Source organism: Perca flavescens, chromosome 10 (assembly GCF_004354835.1).
Source record: "Perca flavescens isolate YP-PL-M2 chromosome 10, PFLA_1.0, whole genome shotgun sequence".
Lineage (NCBI taxonomy): Eukaryota > Metazoa > Chordata > Actinopteri > Perciformes > Percidae > Perca > Perca flavescens.
The window spans coordinates 20304069-20324578 of NC_041340.1; the positions used below are offsets into that span (position 1 = coordinate 20304069).

Sequence of the window (20510 nt, forward strand, 5' to 3'; positions counted from 1 at the left end):
ATACTGAAAGCATTTAAAGACCAGTGATCAAACTAAATGTATTGCTCTAGCTGCACCACCAAAATTCAACACAGGATAAGAACCTTAGAAGCACTTTGAAATGTTCAGGTATTTTAAAACGCCAAATGTTCTGATGCTGATCAGTTTGGTAACATTAAAGTAACTTTTTCATCTGTAAGTCAAGGTATTAAAATAGACATATTTTAATATACCTAAGATTTATCTGTCCAACAGAATTAAAGGTTGGGCCTTTAACTTAGTATATTGTACTCTGACAAAAAAAGAGAAAGCTACCGACTAATTATTTGCTAACAAGGTGTTCAAAGTACTCTTCCAGTGACACATTTTCCTTAGGGCTGCTATAATTAACAATGATAATCAATCTATAGTGCACTGTGTTTGTGTGTGCAGACAGTATGTGTGAGTGCAGTCAATGCATATGGATGTACAAATGGAAGTTTGTGTGTAATGTGATTATCAATCTGAGCACAATTTTAATTCAGTAATTTTATTATTTATTTAACAAAGACAATACATTGCATTTATTGCATCACATATAGCTTGAAGCTAAAATCAGCGGTGTGTATGGTAGATTCACAGTGCATAGAAAAGTAACATTTATAACACAGGCATAGTAGCTGACAGTCTTCTTGTACTTATTCGCTAACTACCTATTTGGCACTCAATTAGTGTGATATACATTGTTTTAGCAGTGCTTATAATCGTGCATTGGTAAACAATTCTCAACTCTGATCTGCGATATTATGTAAAAGCAAATAAATGTGGTTCAGTAATGCATTTCTACTCCCTCTAGGTGGTGTAACATCCACATGTGATATGCTGTACAGAATGATGTATCTTTCACACGGTCGGTTTGCTGCTGGAAAACCACTCTAAGTTATTGTAGAATAACACTTTAAAAGGTTGAGATTAGTTTGATGTTGTGTCACTCAGTGGTGCCGGGATGTGCTGGACAATAATCTGTTGAAGATGGTATGTGTTAGAGCACAGGACAACAAGAAGGCAATAACATGATGGCAGACACAGCTAGTGAATAATATTATCTATCTATTTATATATTGGGGTGGCTGGGGCTCAGTGGTAGAGCGGTTGCCTGCCAATCGGGCAAGACACTGAACCCCGAGTTGCCCCCAATGCTGTGCATCGGAATGTGAATGTGTGTGAGTGTTTATCTGATTAGCAGGTGGCACCTTGTACGGCAGCCTCGGGCACAGTGTATGAGTGTGTGTGAATGGTGAATGGTTCCTGTACTATGTAAAAGCACTTTGAGTAGTCGTTAAGACTAGAAAAGCGCTATAAAAAAACAGTCCATTTACATTTACATCAGATGGCACTGTTTTTATAGATGCATTACACAGAATTTATTACCATTTAACAAGGTATTATAATCATCAGTTGCAACCATTAACAAATACTTGTTATAAAATGTGTGCAACAATAAACTTTTAAGAATAAGTGTAGCACTACTAATAATTAGTAAACATTGTGTTGTTTGCTAACAGGAAAATAACTATTAACTTAAGATTAATTAACTATCAATTTACCATTTATTTATGATGGTTATTATAAACTATTACTATTCTTTGAACATTGTCATCTGCAAATTTATGCCATCAAAAATATCTCCCTTCATGGGGTTAAATTTGATTTATGAATCTCTTATCTCAGTTAGGCCTGATGTAGAGGAAGTAACAATGAAACATGTTTTACCTGAGTGTGTGTGGATTTCAGAGCCAAACGTGCAACGGTACACAAGAAGATGAGAAGCACAGACACACACAGAGAGGAAGTGAACAATAGGCCTTCAATACCAAAAATCTGGTCCTACAGTAAGAGGAAGTGACAGAGAGAGTTATTCATACATGGTGAAATGTGTCCATTTAGTCTAAAACATACAGTATATGCTGTAACTCACTGTTCTGTAAACGGCCCAATTATTCTCCAAATGGTATTCTGCTCTGTACTGAAGGTAGCCATATCTGCGGAGGAGGGGTATCCTGTAGCCAATTGAGACCACGATTCCCAAAAGAGAAACCACATACATAGCCAAACACACAGTCACCTGGAAAGATACATTCAACAAGATAAGTTGAGTTACTGAGAACCAAGAGAAACTGAGGGTGATTAAAGTTAAACACTAACAAAATCCCCAAATACCTACCATCTTCTTGGACGGATGTAGCTCAGTGTAGATAGACAGGTTTCCACAGACGAGAAACTTAAAAAACAAACATCCAAGGAAATTATTATCATATCATTGTTTCTTCGTCATTTACCTGAAGTCCCCAGTCTACCTAGTACAATTTAAATGTGGTTTTTATATAACAGGATGTCAAAAGACTTGACTTAAATATTTAGACATTTTGGGAAATACGCTTATTTACACTTTTTCTTTTTTTTTGCCGAGAGTTAGATGAAAAGATTGATGAAAATCTGGCGTCTGTTCAATAAATACAATGCTACATCCAGCGGCTGCTTAACTTAGCATAACGACTGGAAACAGGGGGAAACAGCTAACCTGGCTCTATCCAAAAGTTTAAAAAATCCACATTCTCGCTTTTCTAAAGCTCACTAATTGACAGGTTATATCTCAAATGTTTAATTCATACAAAAGCCAAAGTATGTAAACCAAGTTGCTACTCATAGCCGAGAAATAACCCCTGATGGCCTTAGTTGCTATTATTTACATTTCCTTTTTGTTTGTTTGTTTTGTAATAATCAAACACACAAGATAACATGTGTTGATAAGTTATCTTATTAGAGATGCTAGTGTTGACTTCAGACAGTCAGGCTAGCTTCCAGTTTCTAGTTTCCAGTCTTTATACTAAGCTAAGCTAATGAGCTGCTGGCTAGTTTAAACAGCAAACAGTTCACTAACAAGTTTGTTAGGAATGTATTATGTATAAAATATCCCTTTCAACTGAAAAAAAAAGCCACCAAAAGCCAAAGAAGTGACATTTAAAACATTAAATGATATTTATCCATGAAATCACTTCCTACATGTACAATTTAATTGGGAAAGTAACTCTTGTGTTTTCTGTGAGAGCGATATTGAGACAGTTGAACATATCTTCTTGTTCGTGTGAACCGATTAATGACTTTTGGCTATCTTTTCAATGCTGGCTTCAATCCAAAGGTATACTGCAGCACCCATTAAATGAAATGTCAATTAAAGCTGGAATAGTTTTAAAGGATAAGAATTTAGAGTTTTTGATAAATAACCTGATTGAACATGCTAAACATTGTATTCATAGGTGTAAGTATCTAAAGGTTAAACCCCACAACAGTTGGAAAAATGAGCTTAAGGTTTTTGCTACTTCTCTTCAATACATGACAAAGGAAAACGCCAAGAGACTTTTATTTGTTGGACTTACATTCCCTACTTGACTAAAAAGACCCCCGGTATCTTTTTTTTCCCTTCTTTTTTTCTTTATTTTTTATATTCTGCTGTACACTTTTTTGACAAATGTGCAAACACAGTGTGCCTTGACTGTTGGTATCTCTATTATACAATAAAGAATATAAAAAAAGTAATTGAGTAAATGAGTAACCTCATATTTACTGTACATAGATGAGTGGTATTGATCTTCTCATCAACCTTTCCTGAGATAAGGTTTCAGGGGATTTAAGGAGCCACTCTGATACTGTAGCTTCATTGTAATTTTGAAGACAAGCGCATGTGCCAAATGTTATATACCAGAACTCCCTGCCAGAAGGGAATGTAGATTGCAAAAGAAGTGTGCTCGTTTTCTTTGGACAGCTGAAATCCCATCAGAAGCTCTGCACAGCCAAAGATCAGAATGACAATCTGGGAAAGAGAAGAGGAAGGATGGATGAGTAGCCAATAAGAGTAGCCTACAGAGGGCAGAACAACAGTTAGCAGCTGCTCTTGCGTGTTCAAGATCATGCCAAACTGCAGCGCATAATAAAGACAGCAGGTCTCATCATTAGGGTTGATCCTCAATGATCCTATCCATCCTCTACACCTGATCAGAAACATCAGAACAAGGTACAGCTAATCATTTGTGCATACCACAATTAAACTGTTAAATAAGAGATAGATTTGAAAAGGTGTGTGTATTTTTTATTATGTTCGACTATTTATATTTAGATTGTATAATGTATATTTAATATTGCCAGCATTTCTGTGTCACTGGATTGTGTCATGTGTTACCCCAAGACTTCTGGGCTCTTTTTGGATGAAGCGATGCAGAGGTTTGCTGGACATCAGCAGCGTGTCATTGGGCGCCTGACTCCCATCCCTTCCTGTTGTTCTCTCTCTAGCGGTTGATTCAGTTCCCTCCATTGCCAGTGAACTTTACGCTGTTAGGTTGTGGGAGGGGAGAAGAATTAATCAAAACAGATGTATACTCTCCACTACTAAGCAGATGTAAAGTGTACTGTACCTGCTGCATGCAAGATTTTAAAAGCAGTCTCAAAGAATGCAGGGATATGTACAAAAACAAAGTGACCCACCTTGTTTTAGTTTTTCATCCAGAGAAGTGGTGTGAATGATAAACGGACGGGAATGTTCTGGGGCGAAAGAGGAAGTGGGGAAATTTGAGACTTTAGCTTTTTTTCACTAAGGGGAGGGGCTGAAAATGTGTTTGTTAAGTTCTCTCGCTGTTCCTCAGTACAATGTTCACTCTATGTGGAAATCCAGGGACAGGAAGACAACAATGTCAAATGTTAATGTTAAATGTTAAAACAGTAGAAGTAGTGCTTTGTCGGTAAAGAACATTTTAAAATGTTTTATTTCAAAATGGTACTAAACACAAGAGCAAACTTTTGATGTATATCGGTCTTCCTAGTGTGACACAAAGTAGATTTTGACTATTAATGTATATATGATTCAGCTCTCATTGGATTCATGGTTGCACAGAGCAACAGCTGGGATAACAGTCCCAAGTGTTGTTGTTGATCCAGAGCAATGACCCTTATGCTCATTATTATTCCTTATTAATGACCTCAAACCAAAAAATTAAATATAAAACTTAAATATTGTAATCCAGACAATATATAGTCTTCAATTTGTAGTAAATTTGATATTTATTTATTTATAATTTATTTTAATAATACAATGACATCATTACACAATATAATGAATACAATGACTCCAGATAACATGATTCTTCCAAAACCGTAGTCATCACAAAACCAACAAAAAAGGGTGCTTTTGCATCACCCTCATTCTTGATATTTACAGCCCGTCATATAAACTCATCCTTTGTACAGATAGTTGGTATTCCAGTTTCGGAAGAGAGACTTTGATGAGCAAAGATACATCGGTCTCCTTCGGTCTCTCAAGTGATGGTGGCACAATATGCAACCGACAAAAAGACTGGAGTCTATTAAAAAAATGTTTCATCTTTACATACATTAAAATACCATTGATAACAACACTGTAGGTGCTACACATCAAAATATCAGAAGATAATCAAAAGATATTAAAAATGACTTTAAATATAGCATTGTTTGTACAATATTACAGATTGCAGGACGTAAACAAGCAGTCCTGTACTCTCAGGTGTGTTCTCACTCCCAACTCGTCAAATACAGCAGCTTGGTCAGTGGCCCTCAGCGTCTAATACCGATGCACCGGGCTTTTCAGAGCAGCTGTGAGATAACGTAGCACAAAGAATGACAAAGTCTGCATAGGGAGAAGGTTGGGGTTCATGAATGGGTCAAACTAACCGCTGTTTCGTGTCCCGTGTGAAACCAAAAGTCAACGTTGACTTATTTTAACTCAAGTTACGTAACAAACCACAATCTTGTCCTAAACCTAACCAACTAGTTTTGTTTAACCTTGTGTGTTGCCTCATGGTAGGTGACACAATGTACTCCATAGGTGTGAATTTGACGGCTCCCTGTTGCTTCAGGAACATGGGATGTTGTCCAACTGCAACGAAACAGATCATACAAGTTAGTTTTTAAAATTTTGAATTAGTACAAATTCAACAAACAAAGCAAACTGCACCAAAGTCTTTACCGAGCAATACGTTGAGGAGGACAGTAGGTGGTGCTCCAGGAGATGTGTTGCTCTTTGTCTAATCTCTCCTTCACTGTTGTACTGAATGGCTTCTAACAGCGAAAGCCCGCCTTGCCTCACAAACTCCTCGGCCACCTAAGGGGAAAGAATAGCTTTGGTAACTGTCACAACTACAGTAGCTTGGTAAAAGCTAATCATTTGTCTGGTTTGGCTAACCCTACTGAGCAGCATCACAGTTTCAAAGGCTGTTCTAATTTACCTGTGTATCACTGACTACCAGCACGAACAGGACATCCATACTCAGGGTCACCATCTCTTGGTCGGCCATTTTAAGTGTAGCACAGAGTGCAGACAGCAATCCACGATGGGCCAGCTGGACACAGAACTCCTTTTTCTTGTGGGCAACATTTGCTAGAACCCTCAGGATCTGAGTTTAACAAGAAGGCACAGACCAGTGAGATTAATGTAACATTGTCGAGGCCAACATATTAAGCAAAACAGTCATTGTCCATCATCACCTGCTACAATGACAGTGGCATATTCTATGAAGTCAATGATATCAAAGTTTGGCTTTAGCTTGCACAGACCATGGTATTGATGCCTTGTGAGAAAGGGAGGAGCTGGATCAGTCCAGGGACCAAGTTGAGAGTCAGCAGAGCAGAGCAGAAAGCACTGGAGTGAGCTGTAGCAGAGAGATAGAAAACTGGAACTTAGAACAAACTTCCTTACACACACGTGAACTCCTCATAAATATATCAATCCTTTATATATTAATTCTCAATTCATAGTACCGAGGGAAAAGCCATAACTTCATATGTCAACAACAGATCTTCCTCTGCAAAACTAAAGTTTTCAAACAACAGTTCAACAGTAAAATTAACATAAATCTGGTACCAGATAAATATGATTTAAAGTTTTATAAAGCATTTTAATGAGTTGAATACTTAAACAAACAATTATTCAGTTATGTTTAACAGGTGATGCACAGGTGCCGAGGACCTGTTGCCAAAATAAAGCCGTGGGTGGCTTTTGGCTCACGGGTAGAGTGGTCACCCAACAACCACAAGGTTGGCGATTCAATCCCAGACTCCTCCGGAGCTTCAATCCCAGAATCCCAGATGCTGTATGTATAGCTCTCCTTATACTGAGGATGGATAACTGCAATAATTGAATTTCACTACATTTATATGTGATGAATAAGAATGAAGTTCATTTTTGTTGTTGTTAAAACAAACTCTAGACTAAATTCAACAACTATTTGGGTGATGCATAACAATGATCAAGTGTAAAGTGTCTTTTGTGTGCTTACGTCCTTAATAATGTCTGCTGGTATGAAATGTCCCTAAACCAAGCTGGTCCCTGAGCCAAATAACCCAGAGAATACATTAAACAGAAATCCCAATATCAGTGCGGAAGTATGTGTTTGAGATTCAGCAGAGATCAGCTGTGACTCAGACAGACTGTTCAGACCTGTGAGGTTGTTGAGGACCCAGGCACTCTCTCTAGCCAACGCTGGCTGAGCCTGCAGGTAGGCCTGAAGAAGTGCAAACAGAGCGACCACGATACGAATGTCAGCCACTTGGGTGTTCAGGTCTTTCAATGGACAAGAGGACAGGAGGTTTCCCACACACCTCAGCAGAGGACAGATCAACTAGAGAGGAAGAAGGACACATTTAAAATCTCCATGTCCGTCACGCACTTCCACTTAAAGGTTACAAATGGTGTATACTTTACACTGTGGCTGATTTTCCGGTTTATCTTAAGTTTGTTAGCTTTTGATTTTCTGCCTGTCACTATGGAAATCAATGATTCCTTGAGATAAGTAATTTATCAAAGTGAAAATTGTACTCACATTCAATCATTTATATGTCAAAGTAAAAATATATATCTTTCTTTGTTGGTCAAAGTTATCATAATGAGACAATATAGTTAGAGGCCGATACGGTTTTAAAAAATCTGTGTAATGCAAGAAAAAAACAAAAACACAATGAGTTTCATAGTTTTCATTTTTGGTAATTGGTTTGGATTGTCTGATAACATGGCTGGTAAAAGTGATGCTTTTCAGCAGCTGACTCTCTGAATCTCTGATGAGGAGGCTTCATTGAAAACATCAACAACAAAAACAGCATGCAACTGCTGTTTTGACAAAATAAATAAATAAACATAAATAAAAGCTTAAAAGGTTGTTCGCTGTGATGCATAAGCTTTTTCAGGCGTGCTTTAAGTCTCTGCATATTGATTTTAATTCCATGCTGACATGATGTGAAACCAATGAGGTCTGAAAGGTAAAAACTCAATCCAAACAATAAAACAACAGGTATGCTTTAAAAGATGGTCAGTGATGAAAAGTACTGATACACATGACAGTAAAACAGGACAAACAAACAACAAAAACAAGAGCATTAAAATCAAACAAAAACAATGAAAAACAGACTGTATTTAAAGGTGCAATATATAATACTGACAGCTAGTGTTTAAAATAGTTACTGCGGTAAAAATTCAAAATACTGGAGAGAGTCGAGACTCAACGTTCATGGAGGTTGCCAGGCTGAGACTGAGCTATATAATATTTCCCCGGGGTTTGTTATGTCTCTGGTCACGCAACTGTTAGAAACATGCCGTTTTTTTTTAGGTTGGGTAGAATCTATCTCCGTTGATCCTGTTTGTTTCTTTGCTGCTTTAATGGTTGTACTAACGTTACAGCTGTAATGTGCTGGGTTTACGTTTTTACAGGTATATCTGGCAACCCGGCCTGGCTGTCAAACTGGGCCGTTGATAACAACACACAGGCCAAAACACAAACAGAAATTCCGTCACGGAACGGAAATTTCGAAAAAGGAGAAAATATTGGCATTAGCATTGTTGTCAGAAAAGATAGTATTTCAACATGTTTCCTTAATATCTGATGACGCATTGGGGACATTTATGGACTTATTACAGTAAATGTATTACATATTGGACCTTTAATCCATTCATTTCCTTACCAGCTCCATTCCTTCTTCCTTGTTTCCTTCAGCCACAGCACCACCTAGTGACACTAACAAAGAAGTGCACTGTAGCAGGGCCCCATGAGCCAACAGCACTCTGTTGTCCTTCATACTTTGGAGTGAGATAAAGGCAGAAGAGGGACCGTTTGTGAAGCAATTACATTAAATGACAACTGAGTAAATATAACTGTTGCTGACTGTTGACACTTCTCTCACCTGCATGAGATGTAGTGCAGACACCATGCACACTCAATGGCAGGTGCCAGGCCAAACTTTGGGTCAGGAGTCAGGACTGATAACAAGTGTGAAGGTAAGCTGGAGGCAAGGACCATCCTGCAGACACAGAGGATGACTATTACACAACAGTGTTTAATGTGAGCTACGCCTCACAAGAGAAAAGATCTGAGAGAACAGCAATGACGCAAATAAACTGGTGCCATTACGGAATTATTTTCTCTGCTGCATCTTTGGCTTGGAGAAGCTGAGAGAGGGTGAATCCCACAGCTTCCACCACCGCAAGGCTATGTCTCTGGTTCTGGACACACACAGAAACATCAAGAGAGACATGTTGACATTACTACATTTAACCGTGTGTGGCACCAGTTCAGATCTATGAGGGAAAGTAGATTTTGATTCAGTTTCTTTGCAAAAACTCTACAAATTATTTAACAAAGATTTACTGACATATTAACAGTTGCAGTGAAGATATTGGTGTGACTGAGGTCTTGTACAATGATGAAGATGAATGAATTACCTCTATACAGTTGGCCAGAGCTGGTATGATTCCCTGGGCCAGGAGCTTCTCTTTCACAACATCACTGTCTGGGCATAAATTACCTAGCGTGTAGAGACACAGCTCCTGTGTACACACAAACATACACACATGGAAAGTCACAAATCTCCTGCATAATAATTAGGTGATGATATTACACAACACCTGCTATGAGAGGGTACTCACAGTGAACTTGGTGCTTTGGCCAGACAGGTAGGTGAGCAGGTAGGGGGTGGCAGGCAGAAAGGCTTGTGCCACGTTGGTGTGGGGAGAATGAGACAGCTCATGAAGACACCGAACAGCCTGCAGACGGCACGTAGCATCTGAGCCGGTGAGGAGACCAATCAGAAGATGCATACTGTTCTCCTGCCTACAGCGAGGAAAGATTTATACACTGACATGACGCATTAGAAAACAGATATACAATGTCAGTAACATAATTTAAACTCATTTGATGTGGCAATAAAAATGACCACCATACTTGATGAAGGTGAGCTGTGCTGATGGGTCACGGAGAGCTTTACTCAAAGCTTTCAGGTGGGCCTCCCTCTCCGGCCCGCTGTGTTGAAGTTTGTGGAACAAACTGACCATGTCCTGGGGAAATGAGGAGCAGATTCAGATGGGAAGTTTGACCTTACCAACCCAAACATTATCTATCACAACGTCTGTCTCACCTGTTCCCCTGAGTTAGTGTCCATGGTGACCCCTGGCTGGTCCTCATCGTCATTCAGCAGGAGTCTCTTGCTCACAAGCTGTCTGTCTCTGCGGGCTTGTCTCAGTGCTACAGCATTTAATGTAGACAAATATTACATCACCTTCAGCAAAGAAGAAAAGTCATCTGAGAGTAGCCCATTATACTTAGCTCTTCAGTGTAAAGATGCCCTACAAACCATCAATCTGTCAAATTCAGAGACAAAGCTGCCCTATGGATGATGTGTTACACATCGACTATAATCATGTCACAGTAGCTGGAGGAATTGCTGATGTCATTTTAACATCATGACTAGACATCAACTGGGATTTTTGTCCTCTATTATTATATAGATATGGTGTTGTCTTTTCTTTACCGCTGTTAAAGTATTGTTTTGTTAAAGTAATGCTGGTTTGCCATTAGTTACCATTATTAAAAATCATCAACATAACCCGGGACACCCCTTCACCCTTTGTCACTACACATCCTGGACTAATGTCCCTGACCAGTGCACATAATATATGTGCCACATACTGTGAACTTTTTGTATATCCCCTGATTCATATTTTGCACACCCTGTACAAAACCATACAGCCTTTTTTTCTTTCTCAAATAGATATATTGTACATATTTGTTATAGTGTCTTTAACATATTTTTTAAATGTACGATTTCTATTCTATATTGATGTTCTTAACTGTTGCAGTAGGGCCTACTCTATTGTTTATTTCCTTGTCATGTTTATTGAATGCATAGAACACACAGAAGCAAATTCCTGGCAAGTGAAAACTTACTTTACAATAATACTTCGCAATACATCTCATTCTGTTTGTACGTTACTGAATGAATTATCTGGGCTGATCATGAGTTCATGCTTTTGATTGACACCATTACGTTATCTAACCTAACGTTAGCGTGAAGGAACCTCTTTTTCATTGCGTTGACAGGTAATGCAGCAGTTACCTTTAGCCTGATTTAGCTAACTAACTAGTTGTAACGTTAATGGGCTGATGTGACTGCTAACACGTTATTTAACACTCACCCTTTTCGTGCTCTCGCTTCTTTAACTTGAGCTCCTCCAAGCTGTCGCCTTGTCGACCAGCTTTGTGGCCAACTTTTTTTAACCTCCACATTCGGTTATTTTGAGTTCAACAAGTTGCAGTTAAATGTTAGTTCAGCTAGTTGTTTATTTCATGGTGGAAAATGTTACTACAGCCATCCATGTAGCCACCAAACCCAATAAAAATTGAAGTTCTTCTTCGGTTTCCTTTAGACGGACCTTTCAGCTGCTGCAGCGCCATAGCAGACACATCGGGCACAGACAGGTACTACTTGACTAGTAAATACAGGGCTTCAGGCTTCAACTAACGATTATTTTCATTTTCGATTCATTTCCTTGTCTATAAAATGTAAAAAAAACAAGGTGAAAAATGACATCCAAATGTCTTGTTTTGTCCACAACTCAGATATATTCAGTTTTCTGTCACAGAACAGTGAAGAAACTAGAAACCATTTACATTTAAGAAGCTGGAATTAGAGAATTCATGTTTAATAGTTGACAACTAATTGGGTAATCTTTGCAACTGCCCTCAAAAACAGACTTCAGGCATACGGAGAACATGCTTAAAAAACTATGGAGTTTAATTTGTATTAAAAGCACAATGTACAATGCATATGCGAAAGCTTCATCAAGCATTTAAAACTTTTGTTTACAAAACATGTTTTTCAAAAACATAGGAATTTAACACAACATCAAATAGCCTTTTAAAACAATTGTCCATATATTTTTTAATAAATATAAAACTGGTCAAAAGTTGTGATGTGTTCTTTTTTTCTCCCCAAGAGCTGAGTTAACAGGCATATATTGAAGATTTCCTGAGACGGAAAGAGAATGTGTTTAAGATCAACATTTTTCGGTTCAATCAATGACGGTATTTCACTCAAAGAAATATCATGAGAGGGATCATCCATTCCATTCAACAATCAGGTATACATCCCTTTTATATATTCATGCCATTAAAATGGCAATATCAGATAAAACCATAAACTGTATATTAATGGACAGCGCATGTGTGACGTCACCCATTGGTTTGTGGAGATCTGATATGAGTCGCCGAGTTTGCCGTTACGGGCGCAGCCATCCTGGTTGCAGATGTGACTATTTTAGACGAGAGGGAGGAGTGATGGAGGAGCTGCTTACACTCTACGTTACGTTAAACACTTTCACTGGCAATCACATCATAGACTTTCTACAGAAACAGACCTCCTTTTGCAACCGCACGTGTCGCCCCCTGCTGGAATTCAGATAGAATGCAGGTTCAAGGCACTTCCGCATTTGCAGCACTTCGCCGAACCGGATGCGCTGTCCATTAATATTAACAGTCTATGGATAAAACAGTGAAAAATAACAGCGGTGGCATAGTACACACAAAACAAATGAAAAAGATTTAAAAAAAATAGAAAAGTAATTTTCTCTTTACAATGTTTAAGTGATCCTTCTAACCATTAAAATATGATTAGAAATAAGGCGGTCCGGATGCGTTGCCTTCATCCTTTGGTTCTGCAGGGATGAAGAATCAAACATCTTCACAACTCTTGGAGGATTTCTTTTTCTGTGAAGAATGACAGAAAAAGAAAGAAAAATTCAAGCAACTGAAGAACTATCTAAAGCAGAGAGTTGGTGCAGACTGGGGTTCTGGGATACCTTTTTGTGGCCGGTGTCACTTGAGGGCGTTTGGAGGGTTAGTGTGGCCGAAGCATCTTGGACAGAAACTTCCGGGGTTTCTGGGACCTCGGCGGATTTCAACTTGCTTTTTTCTGACAGAATGACAAATTAAAAAGGTGAATACAAAACGTGCAAAAAAAACAACAACTGCATTTTGTCATGATTAATGTGACTTATCTACTCACTTTTCTTCTTCTCTGTTGGAGGACTTGATGTCTCGGAGTCAGGTGGAGGTAGTGGTTCTGGGTCATTATTTTTCAATGATGAGTCCTTTATCTTTTTCTTCTTCTTCACTTCAGTCACCTGCTCTGGCGTCTCTGATTCATTGGTCATTGTTATATTTTCTTCAACTATCTGCTCTGACGTCTCCTCATCATGACCAGATTTGTGCTTTTTTTTCTTTTTCTTTTCTTCAACTGTCTGCTCTGAATTTTCTTCATCAGGTTTCTCCTTTTTCTTCTTCTTTGCTTTCTTTTCTTGAACTACCGGCTCTGAATTTTCTCCGTCTTCTACTACTGTTTGCTCTGAATTTTCCTCACTACCAGCGGTCCTTTTCTTCTTTGCTTTCTTTTCTTCCGCTGTCTGCAGTGGATTTTCCTCACTATCAGTTTTTTCCTTTTTCTTCTTCTTGGCCTTCTTTTCTTGCACTGTCGGCTCGGAAATTTCCTCGTTGTCAACATCCCCATTTTTGTTCCTCATGATTTCTTCTTCCGTCTTGCTCATTTTACTATCTCCCTTTGTTCCTTTTGCCTTTTTCTTCTCCTTTGCAGGTTTATCAGCTAACTCTTGCTCTGTGACTACAATCTTCTTCTGCTCTTCACTGTTGTTGTCTTTTCCATCTCCACCGGTCTCATTCGGATTCTCTTCCACCTTATCTTTAGTCCTCTCCTTTTTCTTCTTCTTCTTCTTGGGCTCAGACGTCTCATCTGTTTTTTCTTCACTCGGGGTCACATCTTTTTTTCTTTTCTCTTTCTGTGGCGTCTGTTTTGACGAGGAGAGAGTGGATGCTGCTGGCCTGTCCTCTACAGCGTTGGTGTTTTGCTCTTGGCTCGGGGGGGCAGACGAGGTCACAGGTGAACTCTTTTTTGGCCTGCTCCTCTTGGGTTTACTACTCTTTGTTGCTGTTTGTGTCGTGGCTTTCTCCTCCGCCATTTCATTCTTTCCAACTGTCCTGTTATTCTGTTGAACTGGAGTGTCGGTTTTGGCAGGAGGCTTAGCCCGCGGCTTCCTCACTCTCTTTTTAATGGCGGGCGGTGCAGACGAGTCCAGAGCATTGATGGTGTCCATCTTGGCCATGTCAGACTCTGTGGACAGAGTAAACACGGTGAAGGCATGGAACAAACATTGCTAGGTGGCACAAATGCTTAAAATAAAACATCAATGGCAGCCACACGGCTACTGTACACAGCTCTGTTAGTATGACATCACTGTTTTCCCATGGTGGAGTCGTTCACGGGAGGTGTTCTTGTCTTTCTCCCATTAAGTGAGAGGACCCAGATTTTCCTGTCTTTTTTTATTTCCCACCACGTCCTGCATTAGTCAATCTTCTTAAGGATTTCAACATTGCCACCCTTCATTCTGTCTCGTTCAAATGTAAACAACAAAAATTACCTAGAGTATCTGGCTATCTGAAGTGGGGGTCAGCCCTATGGTCCCACATTTCTAAGATTTTTCTTAAAATTATGTTAGGGTTACATTCCATCTGTAGTCCATTACTACTGGATAATAGGTTGGGTGTATTTGGCTACCAAATTGGGAGAAAGGGGGATAAAATCTCATACAAATTTATGAAAAACAAAATGTGGGAACATAGGGACTCATTTTGAAAAAAATGTGGGAACATAGGGCTGGGGGAACATAGAGCCTAATTTTCAGTGAAAAAAAAAACCAATTCTTAGAAATGTGGGAACATAGGCACGCTCCCCTGAACTGTTTCAGTGCTTGGTCTTTGGAAATATTAGCAGTAACCTACAAACCCCAATTACAATGAAATTGGGACGTTGTGTAAATGTAAACAAAAACAGAATACAATGATTTGCAAATCCTTTTCAACCTATATTCAATTTAATACGCTACAAAAACGAGATATTTAATGTTCAATCTGATCAACTTTATGTTTTATTTTTGCCAATATTAACTCATTTTGAATTTGCAACACGTTACAAAAAAGCTGGGACAGGGGCATGTTTACCACTGTGTTACATCAACAACACTCAATAAGAATTTGGAAACTGAGGTCACTAATTGTTGAAGAATTTAGTCTGTGGCACCTACCTGTCATCTGTAAGACCATTTTCTTCCATTTATCTACATCCAGACTGCTGTCAGAGTCTGAATCATCTTCTCCAGCGGCCACCAACTTGTCCTTTGTTTTGGTCTTTGATTTTTTCGCATTGATGACATTTTCTGCAGATTTACCTTCACTTTTTTTCCTTTTAGCTGGCACGGACTAAATAGAAAAGAACAGACTAATTAGTAAAAAAGTTAAAGAACATGAATTGGACCAGTTGTTAGACCTGTGGCTTAAATGTCACATTCAAAAATAAAAACAAAATAAGAAATCACCTTCTTTTTTTGCGTCTCTGCTTTGTTTGCAGGTTTGTCCTTCTTTTTCTTTAGAGTGGCTGTACATAAAAAGTTTGTAGAAAGGGTTAAAAAAGTATTCAAGTGCACAACCAGATTATCATTTCTTAGTTCTTCTGTGACTGACAGCAACAGGAGGTGCTGTTAAAACTGCTGCTGATGCAGCAGCAGCTGATGCAGCAGCAGCTGGAGCTTCCCGCTCAGAGGTGCTGCTGCATTTCTTTCTTTGATTCACACAATCATTTAACTTCCTGTAATTTAAACTTGACTTAACTACTCAAATGTCAATGCAAGTTGAGGAACATTGCATAATAAACAGTCAATCAGAAGGTTTTTAGATAGGAGGAAAAACCCAAGTCATCCTGAAACAAGTTGGAGGCAAAGAAGGAATGAAATGGGGATGAGTCTGACAAATCAGACCTCTCAACAGCCCCCCACATCTCCAGTTTTGACAGGATTCAAAAATGAAAAAGCAATTCAATCTAATTATCAAACAATGCACAAAGAGTTGGACCATCTCCATGCTGTGTAAGGTTGAAGAAAGAAGCAGTCATACCCTTAACTGGAGTCCCTTTGGCTGACTCCGGCTGCTTTTTCTTTTTTGAGTCCCTGACGGGAATAGAAAGAATACTTGGTACACATGTCATCACTACCAACAAAGTCAAATTGAGATGTTTGATTCCTGCAAAGAATTAAAAAATCATACTCACTTTAACCACGAACTGTAGATGTCCAATAATGTTGCAGATGTTTTTTTCTCCCCCTGCAGAAAAATAACATCTAAATATCAAACCATGCAATGATTAGGCATACTATTTAATACCATTATACAGTCCTGATGTTGATAGCCTTACTAGCACGACAATATTTTTTCAACATTTCCACATGAATCAAATTCACAGATTTGTTTTTGACATGTCATAGCAGGAAAAGCACTTGATCACTGATCACATTATTGATGCCTCCATTCCAGCAATTATTGTTATGCAATGGAGCAAGTAATAATGACATTACTCAATCCTGTGTTTGACAAAAAAGGGTGTGGTTTTTGAAATTGCTCTGTGTTTACCCAGTTTGGGCCTTATGAACTAAAGCTATACTGGCAACTCGTATTATCCATTTCATCTTAAAATGTCCCACATTAAGTTTGAACTGTATTTTAATTATTTAACACCTGTTATACACTTGCCATTCTTTTCTCTCTCACAATTTGAACTGCTGAAAAAAACATGATGTGGGCAGCACTTAGGTCTGTCTACACATGTCATAATTACTGTGAAGCCATTTTTAAGATCTAATCACCAGCAACATTACTAGGTCCTGACTGGCTGACAATAACAGCTCCTAAATGCATCCCCCCCAAAAAAACATTAATGCACATGAAACAAAAATAAAGTGGGATGAACAGAAGACTAGCAGTTTGAAAACTACTGCAAAGAGTGTGGGAATGTAAGTAGGCACACTGTTACACTATATTTGAAGTAATGTTATACATTACTTATAACAACGTCTGTGTGACGATAACTGGAGGTTAGTTTAACGTGTGACAAAATACTGTAGTACCTAGACTGTAAAAAAGAAACTAAAGTCGTTGTACACTTAACAGGTTGTAACGGCAATTCAACTTTTCAAGTGAATGATCACTGGAAGTGTTTCCATTTTCAAACCGGAAACATTGATGGAAACTCCACCAGAGTACTTTACACAATGTGTGTGCGCGTGTGCGTGTGTGTGTGTATGTGTGTGTGTTGTTGACCTGTAGGCTGTGCCTCTGTAGCTCATCTGCAGCTGAGTGGAAACCATGCTCCTTCAAATGGCGGTAGATGAGATGGGTCAGCTCGTGCTTTGATGCGTCCACTGACATGTTCGACACACGAAGACAAAATAAACACGCAAAAGTCACGACTAACTTAAAAGTATATTCATATTAAAACAAACTGTACACACACTGCAAAGTCACTGCTACTCCACTTACTGAAACAAGCATGTTAGCATGTTGAACTCTGAACTCAGGACGTGGTTCCTTTTGCCGCTGCAATGCACCATGGGATATGTAGTTCTTCCGCGAAACAGCCCATATTCAGCAAGGGCACAGGCTGTCAGAAGTCATGCAAAATATTTATATTTCCAATAAAGCCTTCCTCTGCTAATACAAAATATCCCATTACGTTATTGTCTTTTCAGGGTCCTTTGTAGTTTCTGGTCGGATTCTTTTTTTGACTGTCTGGGCGCAGTTTGTTGTTTCACCTATTTGCTATTTTAAGCAGAATATCACACTGGCCCCAGTATTAAATTGAGCCATTCACACCAACCAACAAAGATCCTTTATTTTTAAATTTATTTTTTATTTTTAACCTGCTCATTACTTTTCTTTTGATGTTGCTCAATTTCAGACCAGTTGCATATCCTGTCTCAGGAAAGAAACTTGTTAACAGATGAGCAACTCCCTTTGGTGGTGGTTCCACATCATTGATAATGTTGGCATACTTGGCCCTAGTAAAAGTCTAGCAAGTGATCTGATAGCTTGTTCTCATTTCCTTTAGATTTTGTTGTTCATTTAGTATCTACCTTTCAACATTTCAGAAACATTTAGTCTACTTGTTCTTGGAACCTTTAAAATACAAACTTACAGACACTTTGTCTTAGAATAAAATTTACTTCTGTCCTGGATGACAAAGATCCCCTAAAATCATAGTATAACAAAAACCTTGTCAAGTGACCAGTGGTGGAGGATGTATTCAAATTCCATTCATTCAATAGCTTACTTAAATAAAAGTATGAACGGATTATCAACAAATTAAAGCAGCGTGTTGTTTGTAGTTGACTGTCTGTCCCTGTTAAAGGTGCATAACTGAACGGTGACATTTAGCGAGCAAAGCAAGGCCTGATATCTCCAGCTGTGATGACTGCGTGCACACACAAAAAGGTGAGAAATAAAAGAGAGGACCAACATAGACCACTGAGTCGTACTTTGGGAAATAACACTGACATTATCCTGTAAGTCCTTAAATAAACTGCCTCTTCTTGTCCCTTCTGGCTGCCATTTAAGTTATTTTCTCTTGTGGTTCTAGGTTTCTTGACTCAGCTCTCTTTTCAAATCTCTTCATGTTGTAAAAACATCCTTCAACCTCAGAACCAGACAATCGACAAGGTAAGTCAAATTGACAAATCAGACTAACTTTTCAAAGGCTGCCAGGAAGGTCGATCTTCAGTTGATCAGGTGTATTTGGATAAAGGCATGTCTTTTTTTTTCGGCTGGTAAGGGTGTCTGGGCAGTGGATCTGAGAGAGCTGGTGGTGAGACCTTGGGTCAAACTGGAGGAGAGTATTGGGTAAGCAGAGGGTCAGCAGGAGCAAACAGCTGAAAGAGTCCCATTCATGGAGCAAAACCAGGAAAGGAAAGAAATGTGTATTCCAAACTCACACACACACACACACACACACACACACACACACACACACACACACACACACACACACACACACACACACACACACACACACACACACACACACACACACACACACCACGGGTTTGGCAAAACGGTGTTGGTTATGAGGCTGACTCAGCTCCCATTCGTGTTGATGGGACAGACCACCAAGGATTTATGGAAGAATAACAATATGTAAAATAGGAAATGTAATATGTCCTTAGCCCACTTTTCTTCTAAATGTCATGATATATTAAACTAACAACTGATAGGTGTTACAGTAAATAGCATTTTAGAGAGTGAGATAAAGTTATTTGAGATGCAGAGGAGACCAAATAACTTTACATCCTTGATCACAAGAAAAAAAGAAGCTGGACATTTCCCTCAGCTTTGATGACATGTCACAGTAAAAATATTTGTACAGGTTACCCTTGTAAATGGCACTCTGTTTCACAGGAAATAAATCTACTTTACATTCCACATGTTTAGCAGCTCACGTCTGCGCTCACTCTGCAGGTAATTACCTACAACTATACCCGGTGAGACTTGTTATTCCTGGGGACCTTTACTGTGCCACAGCCTGCCTTTTTGTAAGAACACTTTAAGATGTATTAACATCTCGTTCTAAAAGATTATGACTGATTGCTTCATTAATTAAGGAAATTTCAAATACACCTACACAAAAAGTTTCAAATTTTTTAAGTGTTAAAATAATAAAAGCCTTGTTATTGCTGTGTGCAAGATCTACCGTTCTCCTTATCACACTATAAAGGTATGTGTAAGCTCAGCAGAGACTTCGAAGATGGAGCTCTCTCCAAATGGAACATTAAAATATAATTCTGAATACGTTCTATAATGTACATTTAAATTATGAATACTATAGTGCACAGCATCTATCTTTTGCCTCATCACACTTTTACTGACATGGCTCTTTTACAGTAATTCTCTAATCTAATAGAGCTAGCTGTCATTATGTATCTGTCCGATTTGTTGTGTGATACACCGCATGCTCTTCCGCTCTGCTCTGGAGCCTTGCGGTCTAAAACTAATTTAAAGTGATAACAACTAATTACTTAAAAAAAAATGAAATTCTGAAACTCCCAAGTTTAAATTGATGAATATCAATATAGTTTAATACATGTATCTATCTATTAAATAACCTGACACCTGCTTTACAGATTTCAGCTGACTCTGTGAAGTTTAACCTTAATTTAAATATTGAGATGACCTTTCAGAGCCCTCAGAGGTCAGTTGGAAGAGAAACTGTCCACAGTGTGAAGGTTGGGGGTTCAAATCCCACCTTTGCCATTTGTT

The 20510-nt window shown here is 38.7% G+C and overlaps 3 protein-coding genes across 5 annotated transcripts; all 3 read right to left on the reverse strand.

Annotated features, from left to right (window-relative positions):
- Positions 1 to 492: 492 nt before the first annotated feature.
- Positions 493 to 4586, reverse strand: LOC114562931 (uncharacterized). The gene is made up of 7 exons (XM_028589639.1): positions 4498 to 4586; positions 4196 to 4344; positions 3719 to 3829; positions 2183 to 2239; positions 1937 to 2083; positions 1732 to 1845; positions 493 to 981 (listed from the first exon to the last, which is right to left on the reverse strand). Exons 2-7 carry the CDS (start codon positions 4325 to 4327, stop codon positions 931 to 933), a joined length of 612 nt encoding a protein of 203 aa, XP_028445440.1. The 5' UTR covers positions 4328 to 4344; positions 4498 to 4586; the 3' UTR covers positions 493 to 930.
- A 513-nt stretch (positions 4587 to 5099) lies between these two features.
- Positions 5100 to 11747, reverse strand: tmco6 (transmembrane and coiled-coil domains 6). Its single transcript, XM_028589442.1, has 13 exons — positions 11501 to 11747; positions 10444 to 10550; positions 10251 to 10363; positions 9956 to 10139; positions 9752 to 9856; positions 9441 to 9532; positions 9214 to 9330; positions 8995 to 9109; positions 7481 to 7661; positions 6598 to 6692; positions 6270 to 6437; positions 6011 to 6145; positions 5100 to 5920 (listed from the first exon to the last, which is right to left on the reverse strand). Exons 1-13 carry the CDS (start codon positions 11589 to 11591, stop codon positions 5897 to 5899), a joined length of 1527 nt encoding a protein of 508 aa, XP_028445243.1. The 5' UTR covers positions 11592 to 11747; the 3' UTR covers positions 5100 to 5896.
- A 331-nt stretch (positions 11748 to 12078) lies between these two features.
- Positions 12079 to 17817, reverse strand: tcof1 (treacle ribosome biogenesis factor 1). Of its 3 annotated transcripts, none has more exons than XR_003693547.1 (9): positions 17523 to 17782; positions 16477 to 16529; positions 16323 to 16375; positions 15749 to 15807; positions 15458 to 15632; positions 13369 to 14487; positions 13163 to 13275; positions 12939 to 13070; positions 12079 to 12333 (listed from the first exon to the last, which is right to left on the reverse strand). XR_003693547.1 is itself a non-coding variant. In XM_028589423.1 (9 exons), coding segments are annotated over exons 1-9 (1710 nt in total). In that variant the 5' UTR covers positions 17743 to 17817; the 3' UTR covers positions 12853 to 13034. The 3 variants fall into 3 exon arrangements, 2 of the variants coding, with proteins under 2 accessions (XP_028445224.1, XP_028445222.1); XM_028589423.1 differs by lacking the exon at positions 12079 to 12333 and having other exon boundaries at positions 12853 to 13070; positions 17523 to 17623; positions 17742 to 17817; XM_028589421.1 differs by lacking the exon at positions 12079 to 12333 and having other exon boundaries at positions 12853 to 13070.
- Between the last annotated feature and the right edge of the window lie 2693 nt (positions 17818 to 20510).

Excerpts from the sequence above, each read along its gene's own strand:
- LOC114562931 (XM_028589639.1), bottom strand. The coding sequence starts at position 4,327 with ATGGAGGGAACTGAATCAACCGCTAGAGAGAGAACAACAGGAAGGGAT. Across the intron at positions 3,830-4,195 it reads AAGAGCCCAGAAGTCTTGGG|ATTGTCATTCTGATCTTTGG; the intron begins GTAACACATGAC and ends TCTCTTTCCCAG. Across the intron at positions 2,084-2,182 it reads TACATCCGTCCAAGAAGATG|GTGACTGTGTGTTTGGCTAT; the intron begins GTAGGTATTTGG and ends GTATCTTTCCAG.
- tmco6 (XM_028589442.1), bottom strand. The coding sequence starts at position 11,591 with ATGTGGAGGTTAAAAAAAGTTGGCCACAAAGCTGGTCGACAAGGCGAC. Across the intron at positions 9,857-9,955 it reads GCCAAAGCACCAAGTTCACT|GAGCTGTGTCTCTACACGCT; the intron begins GTGAGTACCCTC and ends GTGTGTACACAG. Across the intron at positions 9,533-9,751 it reads CTCTGGCCAACTGTATAGAG|AACCAGAGACATAGCCTTGC; the intron begins GTAATTCATTCA and ends GTGTGTGTCCAG.
- tcof1 (XM_028589421.1), bottom strand. The coding sequence starts at position 17,630 with ATGTCAGTGGACGCATCAAAGCACGAGCTGACCCATCTCATCTACCGC. Across the intron at positions 16,376-16,476 it reads ATCTACAGTTCGTGGTTAAA|GGACTCAAAAAAGAAAAAGC; the intron begins GTGAGTATGATT and ends TATTCCCGTCAG. Across the intron at positions 13,071-13,162 it reads GTGACACCGGCCACAAAAAG|AAAAAGAAATCCTCCAAGAG; the intron begins GTATCCCAGAAC and ends CATTCTTCACAG.